We start from the raw sequence: 20,879 nt of genomic DNA, 5'->3' as shown, positions 1-20,879 counted from the left end.
TCGAACTGCTGACCTTTTGGTTAGCAGCTGTAATTCTTACCCACTGTGCCACCAGGGCTCCAGACCCTCTCAAAAAAAAGCACCATCAAATTCCACCTCACTGGGTGCTTAAGACCATAGCATGTACCATCAAGTATTTCTGTCCGTATTTATTTTAAAGGTCACATAGAAAACATACACACATACAAAAAGTGTTAGTGAACTTCTTTGGAGATTAATTAAACAATGCCGTATAAATAAGGAGAAGAGTAGGGGTAGATGTCCTAGAGCTGTTGCCATTTTGGCTTTGTGTTAGCATAGATGAAAACAGTGGGGGACAATCTTAAAATCTGAAGGTGGTGACTTTCAATGTGCCCACTGAGCTAGGAGAATGCCTGGCACATAGTAGGCACTCAGTACATATTTGTTGAATGAATTAACAAATATCCCTTTAAGGAGGCAGATCTAAGAATCCTCTCTTTCTAAGCTGGGAATGTCAAAGGGATTGGCAGTAGAGTGGTCTATACAAATCCAGCCTTGGGCATGGAGAATTTCTACCAAAAACACAGGCTAACAGGACTGCTGAGTCCGGGGCTGGCCCAGGCCTCTAGCTGCTCCTCACTGGAGGCAAGCACAGCTCAGGTGTACCAAGGACACCAGCATCTGGGCACAAAGCCAGTCTATTGTCTCCTGGCAGCAACCTATCCCCTAAAAAGTGAAGAGAGAAGAGAGTTTACCTTGGGTCTAGTGAACACTGCTGGTTCATTCTTTACCTTGGAGGAGAACTGAACGGAAAAAAATTAGGAATTGCAAGCGGTTAAGCATGAAAAATACCTTCCAAAATAACCTATCTCTAGGGACCAGCTGGTCTGAGCTCAGAGTGCCCTTACCTTCCACTTCTATCTCTTTTGACTTCTTTCTCTCTCTGCGTGTGTTTGCCTCATTCTTTTTTTCTCACCTCTGCAAAGGTAACAGACATGATGCAGAAAGCCCTCTTTGATTTCCTGAAGCACAGGTTTGACGGGAGGTGAGACAAATAGATGTTTTTGTATTTTTATTTTCCTATAACTGACCATGTACGATGAATCGTTTTGTGGATCTGTGTCTATAGTAATGGCAGAAGTTTCGTAATGAAACATTAACTCAGGATTCAGGGAAGAATAAAATGTAATAGCTCTGAAAAATATGAAACATAGAACGAATCCCTAAAGAAAAAGGACCTTGAGAAGGAAAATAATCTATGCGTTTTATATAAATGGGTGTGTTTGTTTTTATTTTCTTATGTATTATACTAATGAATTCATACCAGCCTGGTTCTTGTGAAAGATATTAATTCAAATCTAGACTATGTCTAATGAATATGGTGGCTGGCTGGTCAAACTGATTGATATCCTTTGGGAATTGTGTAGGGGTGTGTGTGTGTGTTATAGGAAGATATATATATAATGTACTAAACATCTTCCAGAAGAAAAATTCAAGAAATGTTTTCATCATAAGCCTCCCAAAGAGACTATTTTGTAGGCAATAGCGCTTATTTGGATACTTAATTTTAGACATGTTTTACTCAAAATAATCTTGTTATTTTATTGGCCTATTTGGTATGGATTCTAGTATGATCCCAAATATCTATAAAAAAGTTTCTGTGTTTTGCAGAGAAATGGTAAAAAGTCTAGTTTTACTCAATACTAAGTACAGAATGCACTGTATGTAAAAATAATGACATGAGACTACCTGAAGGCTTATCAGAAATGCCGAAACTTAGTGTGTTCTGAGCAGTATGGGTAAATGCATCGTATTTACTCCCTTTAAATGAGCTAAATAATTATAAAATTTTAAAGAATCTTCAAATAGATTTTAATAAATATAGTATCTTAGAAAAAAAAAAAGGCAAGCACGATAATGCTTTAAGTGCCCACTGTACATATTCGTGAAAAGAAAAGCCTTCTGGACAATAATCACTCAAACACAATGGAACTTTATTGTTGCTCATTTAAAAGCCCAAGGCAGGTATTCCTGGGCTGTGGGGAAAGGTGGATGAGAGGACTGGCAGGAAGTTTGTTCCATCCGTCATTTGGGCCCATGGCCATGAGTGTGATCTCTCCAGTCAGCTAGTAGGGGAAAAAGGCGTACACCAGGACTAGAAGTGGCACACATCACTTCTCACATTTCATTGGCTAAAACTTGGTCATGCGGCCACTTCTACTTACAAAGGAGACTGGGAAATACACGTACTCAGTAGGCAGAGGAAATGGATTTTGTTGAACAAATAGCAGCCTTTGCCACATTCATCTAGTGGCACAAAAGGCTTAATAAGAAAGCCATGTGTCTATCCTGCTCCACTTTCCTTTTAAAGAATAGGCAGAGAATGAAGTAGTTTTGACGAAAACAAGTAAAAAACCCCGAATACTGGGACACTGAAGTTGGAAGGAAACAAAATTTCTTTTAATCTAATCTCTCATCTCCAACACTGCAATCAGATGGACAGCCTGCTTCTGTTTGAAAACTCCTGGCTAATGGGAATTCACTTCCTAAAAAAAGCATTACAATGAAACAGCTGAAATCTAATTCCCTAATTTAATAGTCTTGGTCCTGGTCCTGGTCCTGGTCCTGGTCCTGGTCCTGGTCCTGGTCCTGGTCCTGGTCCTGGTCCTGGTCCTGGTCCTGGTCCTGGTCCTGAGCTATAGTCCTTACTCCCATGCAGCCTTCCACAGAGTAAAGGCAGCCAAAATGCACTGAGTCTACTGTGTTCTTGATTACACACGTACAGTTCCTTCAGCTATGCTTGGAGTTACACGGCTTCCACACTCCTCAAGACCCACTTGAGTTTGTTATTAGCCCCTGTAACCTAAGACAATTCTGAGCAGTGTCTCATCCCCTGGTCCCATAACAGCCCTTGATCTGAATAGGGCTTTTATAAGTTTATAGCATACTTATAAACAACAATATAATTAAATGTTTGAAAGGTAGGATCTATGGGAAAGAAGAAAGAAATTATGAAAATTTGGCAAACAGAAAGTGTGTGACTTAATTTGTCTCAAATCAAGTAGAATTGTCTGCTTTAAGCCCTTACACTATTCAAGCTGGTTTTAATAGAACTAGAATTAGAATTCCAATGCCAAGTATTCCATGGTGCCTGAGGATGTGGTAGAGGAAGAATCCAGCAACAGCAAAAGTAATAGTTGGAGAAAGAGTCTTAACCCTGGAAAGATCTGATCTACAGCAGAGTTGGAGGAAAGATAGATATTAAAGGTGGGGATGAGAGTGCGGGCTTGTTTTCAGGTAATGAGAGGCCTGTGCTGCAGAGAAAGCTACAAGTAATCCATAAGGAGATCTTGAATGTGAAGACCTTGACAAGAAAGAAGAAATTTACCAAAGGCTTCACACTGACTCTGACATGTCTTCTGCGTGAAGAATATCCTCACATTTTGAGCTATGACCATCTGCTGCATTATGTTTTACCAATTAATAAAAGGAGGGAAAACAACAAATAGTCTTTAATTGAAACCAGCCAAGGGAACACTTACAAAAACGGCTTTAATATAGTGATTCAGCATAAACAATATATTCCAATGGAAATCTACTCCAGGTTTCATTGGCTGTGGATACAGTTGGTTAGACACGGTAGTCAGGAGAAAGCTCTGTTATTTTTCAAAAGGAATAAAGAGATCAGGCTAAGAGGCTTTCTTCAGTATTGCTTTTCAGATCTTGGTTAGAAAATAATTTAATAAATTGGATTAAAGTCAAACAGCTTGCCCTTTACAGAATCATATATTTACTTTACCTGATACCTTAGAAATGATTTGAGTTGGATTAGAGCCACTACTATGTAATTTTATTGCAATAGCTGCTATTATTGTAAGGTCTCATTGCAAAAAATGTAAGAAAAATGAGAAACACAATACTAACAGTTCTCAAGGGCCCCCCTCACAAAAAAAAAAAAAAACACTGCTGTCGAGTTGATTCCAACTCATAGCGATCCTATAGGACCGAGTAGAACTGCCCCATAGAGTTTCCAAGGAGCACCTGGAGGATTTGAACTGCCAACCTTTTGGTTAGCAGCCATAGCACTTAACCACTACACCACCAGGGCCCCCTATAGATGTGGATATTCACATGTAGTGATGATTCCTATGCACAGAACCATAAACTGTGCCTGCCAAGCTGCTACAATGACACCTGCCTGGCAAAGACACAGTGATATACAGTGGCATGGAGCTTCCTTTTTCATTTCACACCACAGACACTCATTGGGGATTATCCTTTCGGATGGGGTTTATTCAGCAGGTTGAATCTACCATTCATAGGCTGAACAACAGACTCTCAAACCAATTGCAGTATGTTCACCTATGCTAATCATTTCAAAGCCCAACTTAGTAGTTACTTTAGTCTTTTCGACAGGTGGATCAGATCAGCTCTATGGCAGTTATTAGACACTTTGCAACTGACAGATCATGGCCAGACATCCTAGGTGAACATCATATGACCTATCCAGATAACATCTTAAGCTGTAAGAAGGTACTAGCCAAGGAACACTTCAGGAAAAAAAGAGGTTTGAAAAAGAATTTAAGAGAAGAGGCTGAGAATACAGCTTAAGAGGAAATGGAAAAGATTGATGCTTTACAAATCTATACAACTTAAGAGTGAAAAGAGTTTGCAATTACAGTCAGTAAATCAAAAAAGAACAGCAGAGTCTTCTGTTTCCTAATCAATATCATTCTCCTATCATCTCCTCCTACTATTCTCTATCCAAATGCAGACTCAAACACTAGAGAATAATGAATTGAACACTTCAAGGCCATATTTAAGTTATCAGGTTTTGATTACAACATATCTTATTTGGTTCTTTCACCTTCAAACTATGTATAAATTTCATAGACTCTGAATGGGAGAGTTTGTGTTAGACTGCTAACTTTTGGGGATAGGATATAAGGAAATTATCTTCTCTAAGTCTTTAAATCCCCAATGATTGCTTGTCTTATATATATTATATATGTTTCCATCAACATAGGACATTCTGAGTAATTATTTAAGAAAACTTTTTTATGTATTACCTCATTTGCTGCTAATGACAATCCCATGAGATAGTCATGGCAAAGGCATTATCTTCATTTTATTGATTAGGAAACTGAGGCTCAAAGAGGTGGCTTGACTTGTCCAGCGACCTTTCTGTGGTCCTGCAACAGCAAGAGAATGATTCAGGAAGGATACTCAGGTCTGCCTATGCCTTCTGTCCCTGTCCTCTTGACACTGCACTGTTCTGTTCTTTGGAACACTTTTCCCTATGAATACTAGAAGTTTTTTAAAAATTACTATAATAACAATGATACATATTAGATGTAGCAAGGATGGAGTATAGGAAGATCTTACAGGTGTTATGATGCCAATGTGGAAATACTAATTATATCTGAATGAATGTGTCATAACAAAGTAATATCTCTCTACAGAAAATCATAGAAAGCTGATACTGGACTACAATGATTATGATTAATTCCAAAGCACGCACACACACACGAACAAACCAGGGGCTCAGAGTTACTGGTACAGAGAAAGATTTTTGCACATTTTCAGTGACGTTTACTACTACAACCAGTCTATCTGCTGTGATGCTGAAGTCTTATTAGTCCTTACCTACCGGCTAGTAACTGCTAACACTGTCATGGAAGGTTTACAGTAGAACTTTTTAGAGGTGTGTACCAAACAGGAATGCCTGCACGTGACGAAAGATACTAGGGGGTTTGAGTGTATCAAAGAGAAAGAAATAAAAAGGGCATCACTTTAAGTAAAAAAAAAAAAAAAAGTATGTAAGTTAGCTAGCATTTGGTGGTGAATATAATTACATTGTTGAGGAGCCCTTTATGAAAAAAGAAGCTTGGATTTGATGTCTGATTTTGATAACAGTAAGCATCTTTGCTTAGAGAAGAGAAACTCCTGCTCTGTTCTATTGAAACATTTCTAGTGTTGTCTCTTTTCTCCTGAGCCATTTCCCATGCATGTGTATTTTTATTAAATCATTTGTATTAACTAATTAATTTGTATTTTATTAGCAAATAAAATAAGAAAAAAGACTTCTTTGTCCACATCTTCTTCTCTGTATTTTCTTATTTTTGTAAAACTTTGGTTGTGTTTTAAAATGGCTTTGTAAAGTGCTTTTTTAACTCAGAAAAAATAAGAGTATGCATTGTTGTTGATCCCTTCTAAGAACCGAGAATCATTATTTGGCTTACACAGAATGGGAAAATCTGATTTTTACTGAAGCAGAATAGAATCTTTGCGCCCTCCAAAACTCATTATGGAGAAAGCTGAATCTTGTTTCTAAATCAACCCACTGTCTCCAGTCATATATCTGAATTGCCCTGTATGTTTCTATCCAGCAATTCCATTTTTAAAACAAGAAGGAAACAAACAAGCAAAACAAAAACACAAAAATAAATCCCTTTCTGTGAAGAAAAGAAGCTATGACCACAGGGATTGCCTGTTAGATTTTATGGTGGCTAGGGCACCCATGATGTGGGGTTTGCCTGTCCTCAACATCATTTAAATCCTGACCATCTCTCAGAGTGGAGCCAAGATTGACTGTGCATCTATGCTTAATAATTTGGCTCATACCTGAGGGTTTAAGACTGCTTGGAGAAGAAGAGTGAAGCTGAGCCAGGTAACAAGCACAGACCTGGTGCTCAGCAGCCTGTTTTAGACATTTTGAACCTATAATGAACCATGTTGAGCTCCCTTTGTGTCTTAGTTTCCTTCTTGGAAATGAAGAGGTTGGACTAGACCAGTGTTTTTAAATGTCTTTTAGCAAAAGAACAACTTTTTACAGTGATATCATATAAAATGCCCCGAAGTATAAAACAGAAATGCAGTGATGTGTGTCAGTGTTGAGGCTGGAAAAGGTGGAGCCCCAACAACTAGGCCTCCCTTCAGTGCTATCAGTGGCTTTTGGGTTATTTCTTCAAAACACTTGGTTTCTGTAGAAGGCAATTCAGTGATGCAGCAAATCATTTATTAGGAGGGCCTCAAAACTCTCAAAATTTAAAACTTCCTGATAATTTACAGATTATACCTACAATGATTCAAGCAAACAGTGCTGTGCTTTGAAATGGTACCAGAACTTTTGCACCTGCAGTTACTTTAAGGAAGTAATTTCCAACCACTTGCGTGAAGGACTATTTTAAATTCGTCCCAAGGGTTCAGGTCGCTAAAGTCAGGTGAAGAGTCTCTGGACAATGTTAACAACATTATCCCAAAACAGGGGTGAGATGACTATAATTCAATAATTGGTAATAACTCTACCCTCTTCCATGCTCCACTCTCCAAAGGAGTTTGAAAATGGAAGAGAATGGGGGCGCTGAGTGTTCAAGGGGAGAGGTGCTACTCTCCTTGCTTCCTTTCTGGGAAGTCTGCCAAGCTTTGAGGATGAGGGTGGAGAAAGGTCCAGGGTGATAGCAACTGGCTTAGAGAGGCACACTTTGAATTCTGCAGGTAGATGATAATCTGAAGTTGAGCAATCCCAGTTGAAAATAAAAGGCTAAATTCTAAAACTGTAAATTCCAGAGCTTCTCATGTGATAAATCATATGCAAATAGACCTCTCTTTCTTCATCCCTTCACAATGTCTTTGCTTTATTCTTATATGACTGCAGGATACTTTCTAACTTAACAGAATTCTGGCACAAGACTCTTCGTTGCTGTCAACTGTGGTGTCTTATGTCTGTTCAACATAGGCACCCAGCATGAGAGATAGGCATCCAAAGTCATATGCAAACCTTATCCTTACAGAAAGGAGCCATGTTTTTAACATTCTTACATATAAAATACCCCTTTGGGCCTGTGCGGAAATGCTGTCATGTTTCGTGAATTAATTAGCTATTGAGCACAAGGAATGCAATTTAGCCAACAACTGGTTGGTTCTCTTTGATGATCCAAATGGCAAAGGTTTCCCCTTTTGATCATCAGTGTTGATATACCAGGGCAAGGCTTTTGTAGTTTCTGAAGTTGTTATTCAAGAACAAATCAGCTGTGAATTGTGAGGAAATTGTATTGCTGCTTCAGAGAGAGAGCATGGTTTATGGGTATGTTTTGATTCCCACCAGGTAATATTGTTGCATTATAAAGGACAGCAATAGGGGGAAGGGCTGCGTTTTCACTGCAGTGACTTTTTGTTAAATATCAAAACCTTCCTTCATTCTTCTCTGCTTATATCTTAATACTTGCCAAAGCCTGTTTAAAATACTTGTGGCCGGTGTTTTGACTGTAGAATGTAAAGTGGTTATTAAGTGCTGTGGTTATAAATCACATACAATTTTTACTGGCTTGTTCTGTTCTGTGTTCCTATTCATAGGATATCAATCACCAGAGTGACCGCTGACATTTCTCTTGCTAAGAGGTCTGTCCTAAATAATCCCAGCAAGAGAGCAATAATTGAACGTTCGAACACCCGGTCCAGCTTAGGTAAGATGTTCACATGTGCTCCTCCAAGCTTTGCTTTCAGACTGGGATGACACGTGATGCTTTTATGAATGTCTTTTCCAATTTGCCTTGCATTCTGAATGGGGAAGAACTAAACAGCTGAAGAGAATGCTAGCCGTGAAAAAAAGGCGATGGGGAGCGGTGGGAGCAGAGTCCTACAGCAGCCAGAGCCTGCTTGCTCTCAGCTCCAGTCAATTAGCTAATGAGTTGTCTGGTAGGAAGAATCCTCCGTGGGCTCTCTGAGTGTCTTACTGCCGAACCATGTGAAACCACTCATCTCTGCTCTGCCTGAACTCCTCAGTGACGCTAATGATATCTGTCATACCTGAGTCACAGCTGACATGAAAGGAATGAGATGTTCAGCTTTCTCTGCTCTTTAGAAGAAAAGCTAGATGGTGGTGTTCTTAGTGTTGCTTCTGCCAACTGGTAGTACTAGTAGAAATTACATGCAGGGAATCTAAACATGTCTTTCCCAGGACATGAGTTAGAAAGCATCATAAAATTGACCATGATGGAGAAGAAAAAGCCACGTGTAACTAGTTTCATTGAAGCCTATATGAGCAGCACTATGGAGGATGGAACCACCATCTACAGAAGGGAGCCTATGCTGCTGGTGAACCACCAAGTCCATCTCGAAAGCCTGTTGTGGTCTCCGCAATTACCAGGAGTAGTATAATCCACTGAACTTTCTAAAATTCTCTTTTACATTCGTTTGTATTCCAAGGGCAACTTATTTTAACTATCCTCTTCCTAATGAGGAGCCCTGGTGGCACAGTGGTTAAGAGCTTGGCTGCTAACCAAAAGGTTGGCAGTTAAAATCCATCAGCCACTCTTTGGAAACCCTATGGAGCGGTTCTACTCTTTCCTATAGGGTCACTATGAGTCAGAATTGACTCAACAGCAACAGGTTTGTTTGTTTTTTATTTCTTAGTGAGCAGAGTACGAAAGACAGGACTCTTCTATGCTACTACATTTCTTTTAAACTACTGAAATAAGCTCTAAAGTTGATTTAAAAAAAATGAAAAATAAGGTTTCCAACATAGATTGCCAGCTTAAACATCCTATAAGGAATCCATTAAAAGCTATGCCTTAACTCTGAGCCGAGGATTTTGCAGGTTAGAAAAAGGATACAAAGAATCATTTCTATATTGCTAGCACAGGATTGGCACATAGTAATTGCTCAATAACTGTTTGTTGAATGATTGCATTGTGAAGGAATGTTAGACAGACCAAATGCAATAGGTGTCAGTGCTTGTAAGAGGAAAATTTCAGAGTCCTTCTTTAGTCCTGCGTTTACCACCCTTCACAGTGAGACACTCTTATAACACTGTAAAAAGCATAGTATTTTGACCTTAAGGGAGGCGACAATGGTAGTGTTGATGATGGTGAATCAAAATAGATAACTCATGGCACATATCACAGGTGACAAGGGAGTCAAGTTAGCTTGAAGATTTCTCCAACCTCTTCTCTGTTTTCATGTCTTCCTCTCTCCTACTCTCTCTTCACAGTGCCTTTTAACCACTGCTTGCTCTGATGAATAATAGCCCCCAAAATCCAAACCCACTGCCATCGGGTTGATTCCCACTCGTAGCGACCCTATAGGACAGAGCAGAACTGCCCCATAGGGTTTCCGACGCTGTAAATCGTTACAGAAACAGACTGACACATCTTTCTACTATGGAGTGGTTGGTGGGTTCGAACTGGCGACCTTTAAGTTTGCAGCCAAGCACTTTAATTTCTGCGCTACCAGGGCTCCTTCTGATGAATAATAAGAGGTTTAAAAGTATAAGCCAGGTTTTCTGACTCCTTCAGCTTTCTATACCAGCCAAGGGGCTGAAGTCATTTCTTATGATCTAGTCACCTGATGTCAGAGTCAGTGGGGTAGGGGATGGGAGTGGTAGGTGTTGTGGGGTTAATGTAAATATTGAGGAATAAACAATGTAGATCTCAGTTCACTGGTGTTTACCTTTACTCCGTAAAGTCGAATATCTGCAACCACTGGAGTTAATTTAATGGTAACCTGTTATAATAACCACTGTGTGAGCTATTCATGCCCGTTTGTTTGCTTGTTAATGCACGCTTGTAGATTTCTTCATCATGTGTTTATTCAACACTTGTTGTGTACTATGCATTATTCTAGACTTAAGAAACAAGACACAGTACCTTACCCACGGGCAAACAGAGAGAAGGGGCAGATAGCTAAAATACCATGTGGTAATGGAATTATCACAGGAGAGCTATGTGTATAAAGAAAGAAGGGTAGGAGACGAGGTGTCTGAGAGGACATCACAGAAATTATATCTGAGCTGGTTCTTAAAGGCAGACAGGAATGTACAGAGGCATCTACATATAAAAATAACATCGTGTGATTGAGAGACAAGTAGTTCTGTGTATCATGTGCTTAGAAAATGGGGGGGGGGGGCGAAATGTGAGAGCAACAGGAGAAGAGACAGATAAAGTAGATTGAGGCCAGTTTGTTAGAGCTCTAGTGTCCTTTGCTAAGGAGATTCCAAAATAGATTTCATGAAGTGACCATTTTACAAGACATTAATAGTCGTTACGGAATGTTTTCTGTGGTTAAGTAAATTTGGAAACGATAGGTTAAACAGTTGGCAGATTTCTTTACTGCAAGACTTCTTGGAGCCTTTAAAGTACTACCCATGATGTGTATTTGGGATTGCAAAAGAATCTATAGTATGCAATATTTCCCTTGCATTAAAAAAACAAACAAAAAAACCTTATTCCCATAGGATAGCTTCTGGGATTAATTTTCCATGGTACTCAGTTGGGGGAAACATCGCTTTGGGCCCTGGGAAACCATTGAAATATTTTAAGCATGGGAGAAACATCAACAGATTTGGGTATAAGAAATATCACTGGTAACAGAGATGCTGGAGAGAGAAGGGCTCAGATCAACTGCGGTCAAGTTACAGAAGTGTTCTTTGAGGCCCTTCCTGCATCATGGGCCATGAATACTCAGAGGCCCATTTGCCTGAGATAGGATTATGATGAAGCCTCCACTGGAGCTCCTCTGAGAATCAGCATGGGTAGCCAAAATGGTTTGGTTGAGGTACTTTCTTTAAGAAGAATGAGCTATGTAGATGAATATGCCTTTCTCTTCCTCATGTATATCATTTTGTTATTATATTATATATGCATAATTATCCAAATGTTGGCCCCACGCTAGTATTTAGTGTGGCCCCCTGCAGCCTCCTGGCTTGGTCTACTGAGTCCCTCCCTGCGTAGGCCGGGTTACCCACTGTCCCGGGGTTTCATGGTGATTAAACAATAAATGTGTCTGCCCTTTGCTCCTGCTGGAAATCACCCTTACCTCACTGCTGGTGTAAAGTAAATAAGGGCTAGGTGTTTCTAAATTATTTATATAGACACTCAGAGGGCCTCCGAGGGTTCTGATGTACTTGGAAATGAATTCTTTATACCGGAAAAATCCAGTTTGATTCACTGCATTTTGGCTGCTACACGAAATATTGTATTCAGATTTGAAACTTACAGCAATATACACTTATTCTAGTATAGTCCTGGCCAGTGGCTCCCTTAAACCAATCTAATGAAAACAGCAGATGGAAAACATACCTCCACATCCTGAGGCTGAAACTTACTACAATAAAATTTGATTTTATTTTCCAAATTTTTCTCTTAAGAAAAATCTCTTTTTTAACTGCTTCTGACATGTGAGGAAAGGAGGAAACTGTGCCTGTTATTACTAACAAGTGTAAAATACTGTTTCAGAAGAATTTTGCAAATAAGTCTCATCATCCAAATACTTTAAATTGATGTTTTGAATGCCAGTCACCATGCAAAGCAACATTAAATCTTTCGGGCCATTGGTATTGAATAATGTAAAAAAGGATAGATATGTTGACTCTTTAAATTCATACTTTATATGGATCATGCATTAAACATCAGTGATTCCATGGTAAATAGGAATTTAATGCTATTACATAAAGCCCAAGAAAATAGAGTTGTGTGATTATCCTGAGTTTTCATTATCTTGCATGCACTGTTAATCTCTTTGATTGAGAGAGGGTGACATGAACTTGGTGGGTGACATGAACTTGAATTTATACTGGATAAGCAAAGCAAATCCTTGGATTCTGGCACAAAGCCTTTTCAATGAGGATATTTAGAACAACATCACCTTTTTCGTAAACCATCTTTGAAATAATTCAAATTGAGTAGCATGTCTGCTCTGTATTTTGGACCAGACTACAGCATTGCTAGGTCACATCCATAGCCAAAATATAAAAACAAGGAAAAAACAAAACAAGACTATCTCTGAAAATTAAATAGTTCAGTAGTCTTTGGAAATGACCCAACAAATCAGATGATTTATTATATATATACATACACATAGTATATATATATAATTTCAGAAAGCATATTATGTTTTTATCGATACTGTCTTGCTTTTAAAATAGGTGGATTATTTCAGGCATTTGATAATAACTAGATTTTTTTATTTGACCAGGTTGACGTACAGATTTAGGTCACTTGGCTAAGACACTCAGCCAAATAGATTCACATCTAGATGCATTGTAGCATTTTAATATAATATAATTGGTCTTAAGTTTTTTTTTTTTAATACATGTAGATATACTGAAGATAATTATGACCTCGAACAAGTCCACTGGCCCTAATACTTAAATTCAGCCAGACTTTGTATTATGTTGGTTATTAGTGTAGAATCAGAAGAAGTACTCAGGAGTGCAAAAATGTGATATTAGTCAAAACAGATGAGTAGTTTTCTTTGTAAAACATCCCCAGGAAATGTTAATATATAACTTGCTGATTGGTAGAAGTATTTCAGCGTAATTTACTTTCTATGCAGTGTGGCCCTGTACATGTATTTCAGCTGCTTCTTATGTGTGGTTTCAGCTTTTACACTTAAAAGTGCTTTAGAACAGAGTAATAATTAACAGCAACATAAAAGATCATTATAGCTGTATAAATTGCTGAATATTAGGCTGGGTATAAGGAGCAAGTCAAGGAAGTCATCTCAATGTCTTCCACAACTGTTTGGTTTTATGTAAATCTCAACCCACCTCTATCTGTCTTTAGTTAAGATCTTAAGTTAGACAGGACTATGAAAATTCAAAATGTTTCATTTTTGCAATGTAGACAACATATCTGAAAGTTCTTTAAATAAAAGCTAAGTACCACAGCCTCCTCTAACCCTGAGACCAGAAGAACTAGGTGGTGTCCAGCTATCACTACCAAATGTTCTGATCAGGGCCACAATAGATGGATGCTGATAGAAAGGAAGGAAATGTAGAACAGAACTTCAAATTCTCAAAAGACTCCAGATTTATTGGACCAGTTGAGACTGAAGGAATTCCCAAGACCATTCCCCTGAGATACTCTTTTAAATCTTGAACCGCAGCTGTCCTCTGAATATAACTTTTAGCTAAATAGCAGGTTACCTCACAAAGTAAAGAATGTCATCCTTGAGTACTGTGCTCCTTTAAGAAATCCCCTATATGAGACCAAATAGTCAACAGCTATTCTAAAGTATAAATGAAAAGGTTGGAGGGCAGTGAGACTGGATTAATGGGAATGAAGCAACTAGAACAGAAATAAACGAGAATGTTGATATAAAGTGAAGAATGTAACCAATGTCACTGAACAATATGTGTAGAAATTGTTGAATGAAAACCTGTTTTACTAGGTACACTTGTACCAAAAAATGCAATAAAATATTAAAAAAAAAAAAAAAAACTAACCATGCCCTGTTATTTACTATTTCTCCTTTTAGCCGAAGTACAGAGTGAAATTGAAAGAATCTTTGAGTTGGCAAGATCTTTGCAACTGGTTGTTCTTGATGCAGACACCATCAATCACCCAGCACAACTTATAAAGACTTCCTTAGCACCAATTATTGTCCATGTAAAAGTCTCATCTCCAAAGGTAATTAGCTCATTTCTGTTTAAAGGAGGATTAGAAGATCATTTCTTTTGAAATATTCTTTGCTCTGCGCTTTTTTACTAGCGGGCAAGAAAAATGTCTTGTTGAGACCCAGTTAATGAGCACATTATTAAATTCCTCTATGGTCTATACAGGTTCTGGAGTCCTGGTGGCACAGTGGTTAAGAGCTCAGCTGCTAACCAAAAGGTCGGCAGTTCGAATCCACCAGCCACTCCTTGGAAACCCTGTGGGGCAGTTCTCTGTCCTATAGGGTCACTATGAGTTGGATTTGACTTGACAGCAATGAGTTGGTTAGTTGGTACAGGTTCTAGGCATTTTGAGATAGCAAACAAAGAATAATCCATTCTTTAAAGAAACTCACTGTCACTGGTGAGGAACAAACCAGACAGTTATCCAAATGTGTAATAGAAACAGAAAATTCAAGGAAGACAAGGGGGGAAGTAGGCGCTGACTTTTCACCAACTGTGAATTCTATCCTGATACGTTTCTTGGGTAACACTGATTCTTACATCATGTATATTTTCACCCCAGTTGATAGAATACATAGTTTAAGAAGGGTATCTCTATCATATGTATATAAATCCATTGCCATTGCGTCGATTCCATTGCATAGCAACCCTATACGACAAAGTAGAACTACCCCATAGAGTTTCCAAGGACCAGCTGGTGCATTCGATCTGCCGACCTTTGGTTAGCAGCTGAGCTCTTAACCACTGCACAGCCAGGGCTCCCTAAAAAAAAATCATATATAGAGAAGGTAAAATATCACTGTGTAAACATGTCTTATGGAAACATTACAGATGCTGGCATTTGTGTTTAGATTGATTCTTCAAGGAATATAGTTGTTCCATGACTAAGTGCCATGTATCTTCATGGCATTTGGGAAGATAAAAATAAAAGTGAGACAGACCCAAATTGTCTCTTTTGATGTGGGTATTCTTTCTTTTTAAAAAAGAGATGTGGTAAAAAGTTAATATGAAAGAGATACCCTTGCAAGGTGCTACCCTAATCAGCTTCTTGTCAGTGCCTCTTAGAGCACATTTTAGAGACTAAATGGCAATTCAACTCCTATTCAGAACGGTAGCCTCCTCTAATGGGTGGAGGCTAGCTAAAGAAGCTGTGCCTTTCCCCAGCCATTCTGACATTCTCAGCTTTTCATCTCCAGACACTAGCTCTGCGGAGGATTATTTTGGGAACCCTGACCAAACCAGGCCCTTTTGGGAATCATTAGAATGAATTGAAATTGCCCTGACCACCTGCAGATCTCTTTAACCCAGAGCTGATGGGCGATTAAGCATCCCCTACTGCAGTGGAATAGATTTCAACCCCTTCTGGCCCCCGACCCCAATGACCATGGGAGCCGTAAGTGCAGGAAGGGGGGGTTCTCATGCACGTATGTGCAAAGATATCATACAGTTTCATAAACCAGGGCTGTTTTGAGGGGAAGGCCCTGTTTTAGGTAAAACAATCAAGGGATAGGGGAGTATATGGCAGTTATATTGCCATGCTCAAATGACATAGCTAGACTGCTGGCTTATATGTAGCAATGTAGAATTGCAGATGTTTTGCCTAGATTTCTAGTTATGAAACAGTTTGATTAACCTAAAATTAAACTGAAATGTCTCAGTAATAACCAGTGACAAAAAAGACCAAATATTCCAATAACTCTGCTATTTATCTGACATTGGGATAGCAAACCAAAATATTACTCAACTGAATGTGAATATAAACGACCCAATGCAGAGCAGTTCCTCCCCTTCTGTAGAGCCCTCTTTGAAATCTCTGGGTAAAATTTGGTTGGGAACTCAAGATCCCACCAGGACCTCACACGGAGCTAGAATAAAAGGAACATTATCAAATTCACTATAACTGGAAACTAGTGAAAGTGAACAATTTATTACAGAGTTTATATATAATTTCTCACATTGTACTTCCTCTCTATTAATACACAGGGATAAACAGACTATTAAAAGAAGGTCTGAGTTTATTTGGTTTTCTTTCAACTCATTGGAAATATCTTGACTTCCTATTTTTTATCAGGTTTTGCAGCGGTTGATTAAATCTAGAGGAAAGTCCCAAAGTAAACACTTAAATGTTCAACTGGTGGCAGCTGATAAACTTGCACAATGTCCCCCAGTAAGTACAATCATTGTTTGTCTTAATTATTCTTAACCGGTTAGGAGAGAGGGTTTTCTTGTCTTTGTATTACCATTGTTGTTTTTATTCTAGAATGATGATGATGATATGTGTCATAAATCTAAAGTATTTCTTGGAACGAGCTGCTGCTATCATTTCAATTACCCTCAGGCATCCAGAGCTGGGTGGTGTCCATAGTGTAATAAGAAATGAACTTAGAGTCTAGCGTCCCGCTCTTCTTAACTGCAACCTTGATTACTTCTCAAACACTCAACAAACCACTTAATCAAGTCATCAGGACACTTTTAAGAAAAGAACAAAATAAAACTGATTTATTTGACCTTCCTTTAACTTTTCCCTAAGAAAGTTCTGGCAGGCATAAAAGATTATGATGTTGAAGGTTGAGAATTCACTGGAGCTAGAGGAGCCCTGTGGCTATAGCAGATGGGGGCATCAGGTTTGAGTAAGATGAAAACCCATATTATAATAACTCTTCTTCTAGTGTCACTGTCAGAACTTAGCTACTGGATGGGAAGGCAAGCAAATGGGGGTAGGGAGCTGGCTCCTGCTGCAACGTGGCACTAGTCACCAGTAGCCAGTGTGTCCACCTGCACAAAAGACTTAGTGTCTCTGTGCTGCTGTTTCTCTACAGAAAATGACTGTCTTTCTTCCCGATTTGAGTCGCTAGATTTTTTTATATGCTTGTGTAAGAATTTTTATGTTCCATGGCAGCATAAAATCCAATTGAAATGTTTAGAGAAACAACATAGCATAGCGGTTAAAAGCACAGACTCTGGAGCCTGACTGCCTGGGTTCAAATCCACACGAACTGATTGTGTAATCTTGGGCAAGTATCTACTTCATAGAGTTGGAGTAAGGATTCAATGAGTGAATATGTCATGAAGCTCTTAGATCAGTGCCTGACCATAATATGCACTGTCTAAAGTTTCTGTTATAACTACTGGATGCACTTTGATCTATGCCATGTCTAGCCTGTTAAGCTCTGTTAGGAGCTGTGGCTAACTTGTTCCCTGTTGTACCTTGGTCCCTCTCATAGCAAGCCGGCAATAAATATTTGTTGGATAAGTAAATGAATGAAAGACTGTCTAGACAATAAGAGTAATAACGTATTCATTTATTGAATGCTTACTACGTGCCATGCACTATGCTGGATGCTTTATATAGATTATCTCTGATCCTCACAGTTGCCCAGTAAAATAGGCAATATTATCTCCCCATTTTATAGTTGAGGTAACTGAAGACAGAGAGGCTAAGTGATTTCCTTACTATGACATAGCAGTTAGAATTCAGGTCTAGATTGATCTGGCTCTAAAGCCAATGTTTTCTGCCCTCCCAAACCTACCCCCACCCCCTACTCACATACCTAATTACCTGCCCAGCAGATAATTTGAATAGTTTGAAGCCTGGAATGCTGTGTTAAGAGGTTTAAGGTCACATTGCCTACTAATAAAGCCTACTATATGGTTAAAGCAGGGCTTTGAACTGATTCATTCCGGTTCGAACTCCTGCTGAAAACTTGCATTTCTAACAAGTTCCCTGCTGAGAATTTGCATTTCTAACAAGCTCCTGGAAGTTATATATAAGAATCACCTGGGGATTCTGTTAACTGTAAACCCTGATTCAGTATATCTGGGGGTGGAAATGCAAATTCTCAGCAGGTTCGAACCAGAATGAACCGGTCAGAAGCCCTGGATTAAAGTACACAGCACCTACAAAAGAGTGTATTACCCTGCCCCTGACCATGTAATGCTTCGCCTTGCTGCATTTGAAGGAGTTAACATTTATTGACCAGCTATCCACAGCCAGGAATTACACTAGTATTTCTAGCTTTTAGAACAATCTTACAAGGATAGTTATATCAGTTTGAGTCTTCTGCAGGGGTTTTAGGGAGCTGATCTAGGTAAACTTTGGAGCAGTTGTTGTTTTTTGCTGCCATCAAGTCAGTTGCCAACTCATGGCTATCCCATGCACAATGGGAACAAGTCACTGTGATCCATAAGGATTTCATTGGAAGTAGATCTTCAGGCCTTTCTCCTAGTCCATCTTTATCTGGAAGCTCTACAGAAACCTGTTCAGCATCACAGCAACATGCAAGCCTCCACTGATAGGTGGGTGGTGGCTGCGCTTGAGGTTCCTTGACTGGGAATCAAACCCAGGCCTCCCTCATGGAAGGTGAGAATTCTTCCACATCAGTCCCCGAACCACCGCTGCTCCCATCAGCTATCCATAAAACAAAAAACCAAACCAGTTGCTATAGAGTTGATTCTGACTCATGGCAACCCCATGTGTGCAGAGAAGAACTGCGCCGTAGGGTGTTTAAGGCTGTGACCTTTTGGAAGCAGATTGCCAGGCCTCTCTTCCAAGGCACCTCTGGGTCAGTTTGAACCATCAACTGTATGGGTGGGTTATCCAGTAAGGAAGGTAAGCATGGGCTTACTTGTGCTTACTTACTAATCTGTAGTGACCAATTTTATGTGGGTTTCACCACACCACGTCAAAGTGAAACCCACGTGAAGTTGTTCACTACAAATTAGTAAGTAAGCACAAGTAAGCCCATGCTTACCTTGCTTACTGGGTTATCCACCCCTGTCAGGAATTATAAATTTGAAAAGAGACTTGATTCTGTAGGAAGGTGCTATGGGGCTGGAAAGAGACAGATGCCAGCTGTACCTAGAAGCGGAATCTTTGATGTGGTGAAAAAAAAGGTGAAATTGTTCACTACACATTAGTAAGTAAGCACAAGTAAGCCCATGTTTACCTTGCTTATTGGTTAATGCACCCTTGACCTTTTGGTTAGTAGTTGAGTGCTTAACCATTTACATCACCCAGGGACTCCCAGCTACCCATAAGGCACCTGAAAAGGACAGACTTGGACGGGTATAATTTCATTTCACAGAGTGGTCAAATGACCCATCAGGAGGAAGGCATTTCACAAGTCTGCTCAAATGCAAATGCCAAAAGGAAAGGGATAGCTCCCTAGTGAGTGCCTTGTCTCTAAATGCCCTCAACTGAGGGTAGGGTTGAGCGTGGAGTGGGCTCAATGAACGGATGTGAGAGATGTTGTAGATGGAATTTCCTCTGATGAAGTCTAAAGGATACAGTGTCTGAGGTCTCTTCTAAACTCTGATTGAGTGGTTTAGATCAGGGTTTTCCCCACCTCAGCACTATTGACACTTTGGGCTAGGTAATTCTTTGTTGTGGGAGCTGTCTTGTGCATTGTAGGATGTTTAGTAGCCTCCTGATCTGATAACAGCACCACCTCCCCAAGTTGTAACAAGCTAAATATCTCCAGACATTGCCAAGGGTCCCCATGGCCAAAATTGCTCCCAGTTGAGAACCACTTGTTCAGATTAATGCATCCAGAAGATTTGGGTAGTAATGTTATAAGAGGGCTCAGTAATTAACTCCCTGAGAATGAAGGCTTAATAGGTTGTACAATTATTTTGTTACATCTGAAACAGCTGGAACAAAGAAAAGATATGTGCATTCTTGAATGTAAATGATACTGTGAGCTACCTTAGGCCTTGTCCCCAAGTCAGGAAACTCCAAGTTCCCCATATACTGGGAAGACAGCCTTGCCCCATCATCGTCTCAGCAGGATAAGCACTTGTTTCATGTAATCCATCAGATAACCTGGAATTTTAAATAAGCAGTCCAGATATTTTCTAAACTGTGTTTATATTATTAAATGTGTGCATTTGATATTACATGAATAACATGTGTAATGCCAAGAAGGAGTTGTATACTCTATTTTGACATGTGTGAAGAAATCTTTGGATTACAAAAACTAGTAGCAATCTAAAAATGTGTCTCCACATTTGTTCCTGCTTTACTTTAAGACCATAATTAAAATTGCCATCCAAAGATTTGTGATCAGTGTGTCATTTTAGTTCCTTTGGGAGAATTTGCAACTTAATTGGCCACTGCATCTTCAATCTGAAAAGTCAGCAGATTACACTGGCAGTCTCATGTTGCTAAGAAATTAAAAGCAGCAGTCTTTGGAAAGGGAGGCCTAAAACAGCACTGAAAAAAATGTTAACTCCGTAGTCAGAAGAATGAGTCCTAGATTCAGCAACTATTAAGCAAAAAGCGTCCTCGAGTCCTTAAGTCCCTTCCCCAAAGAGTACTTGGTGCGGTGTTTCTGGAGTGTATGTGTTCTTTATAACGCGGGTTGCATGCGATGTCCTCAGGCGTTATGGAAAAAAACCCCTGATACCTAAAATGTCTAAGACAATGTTTATTTAAGTTAAGGTAGATTGGCGTCTTTACTGCAGAACCCTTAATATACTAATGTGTGTTTGATATCTCCAGTGGATAGATAGTATGCAGTTCTTC

General features: G+C 39.3%; 1 protein-coding gene across 5 annotated transcripts in view; it reads left to right on the top strand.

Annotated features, from left to right (window-relative positions):
• CACNB4 (calcium voltage-gated channel auxiliary subunit beta 4) overlaps positions 1–20,879 on the top strand; it is a 274,105-nt gene that overhangs the window by 242,107 nt on the left and 11,119 nt on the right. For all 5 annotated transcript variants that reach the window (XM_049887253.1, XM_049887254.1, XM_049887255.1 and 2 more), the window contains 4 exons: positions 948–1,006; positions 8,317–8,426; positions 14,218–14,369; positions 16,428–16,523. In XM_049887253.1, the coding sequence (XP_049743210.1) occupies positions 948–1,006; positions 8,317–8,426; positions 14,218–14,369; positions 16,428–16,523 (417 nt within the window). The remainder of the gene's footprint in view (positions 1–947; positions 1,007–8,316; positions 8,427–14,217; positions 14,370–16,427; positions 16,524–20,879) is intronic.

The sequence above is a fragment of the Elephas maximus genome, chromosome 6, assembly GCF_024166365.1.
Source record: "Elephas maximus indicus isolate mEleMax1 chromosome 6, mEleMax1 primary haplotype, whole genome shotgun sequence".
Taxonomy (NCBI): domain Eukaryota; kingdom Metazoa; phylum Chordata; class Mammalia; order Proboscidea; family Elephantidae; genus Elephas; species Elephas maximus.
This window is presented reverse-complemented; position numbering and strand designations above follow the sequence as displayed.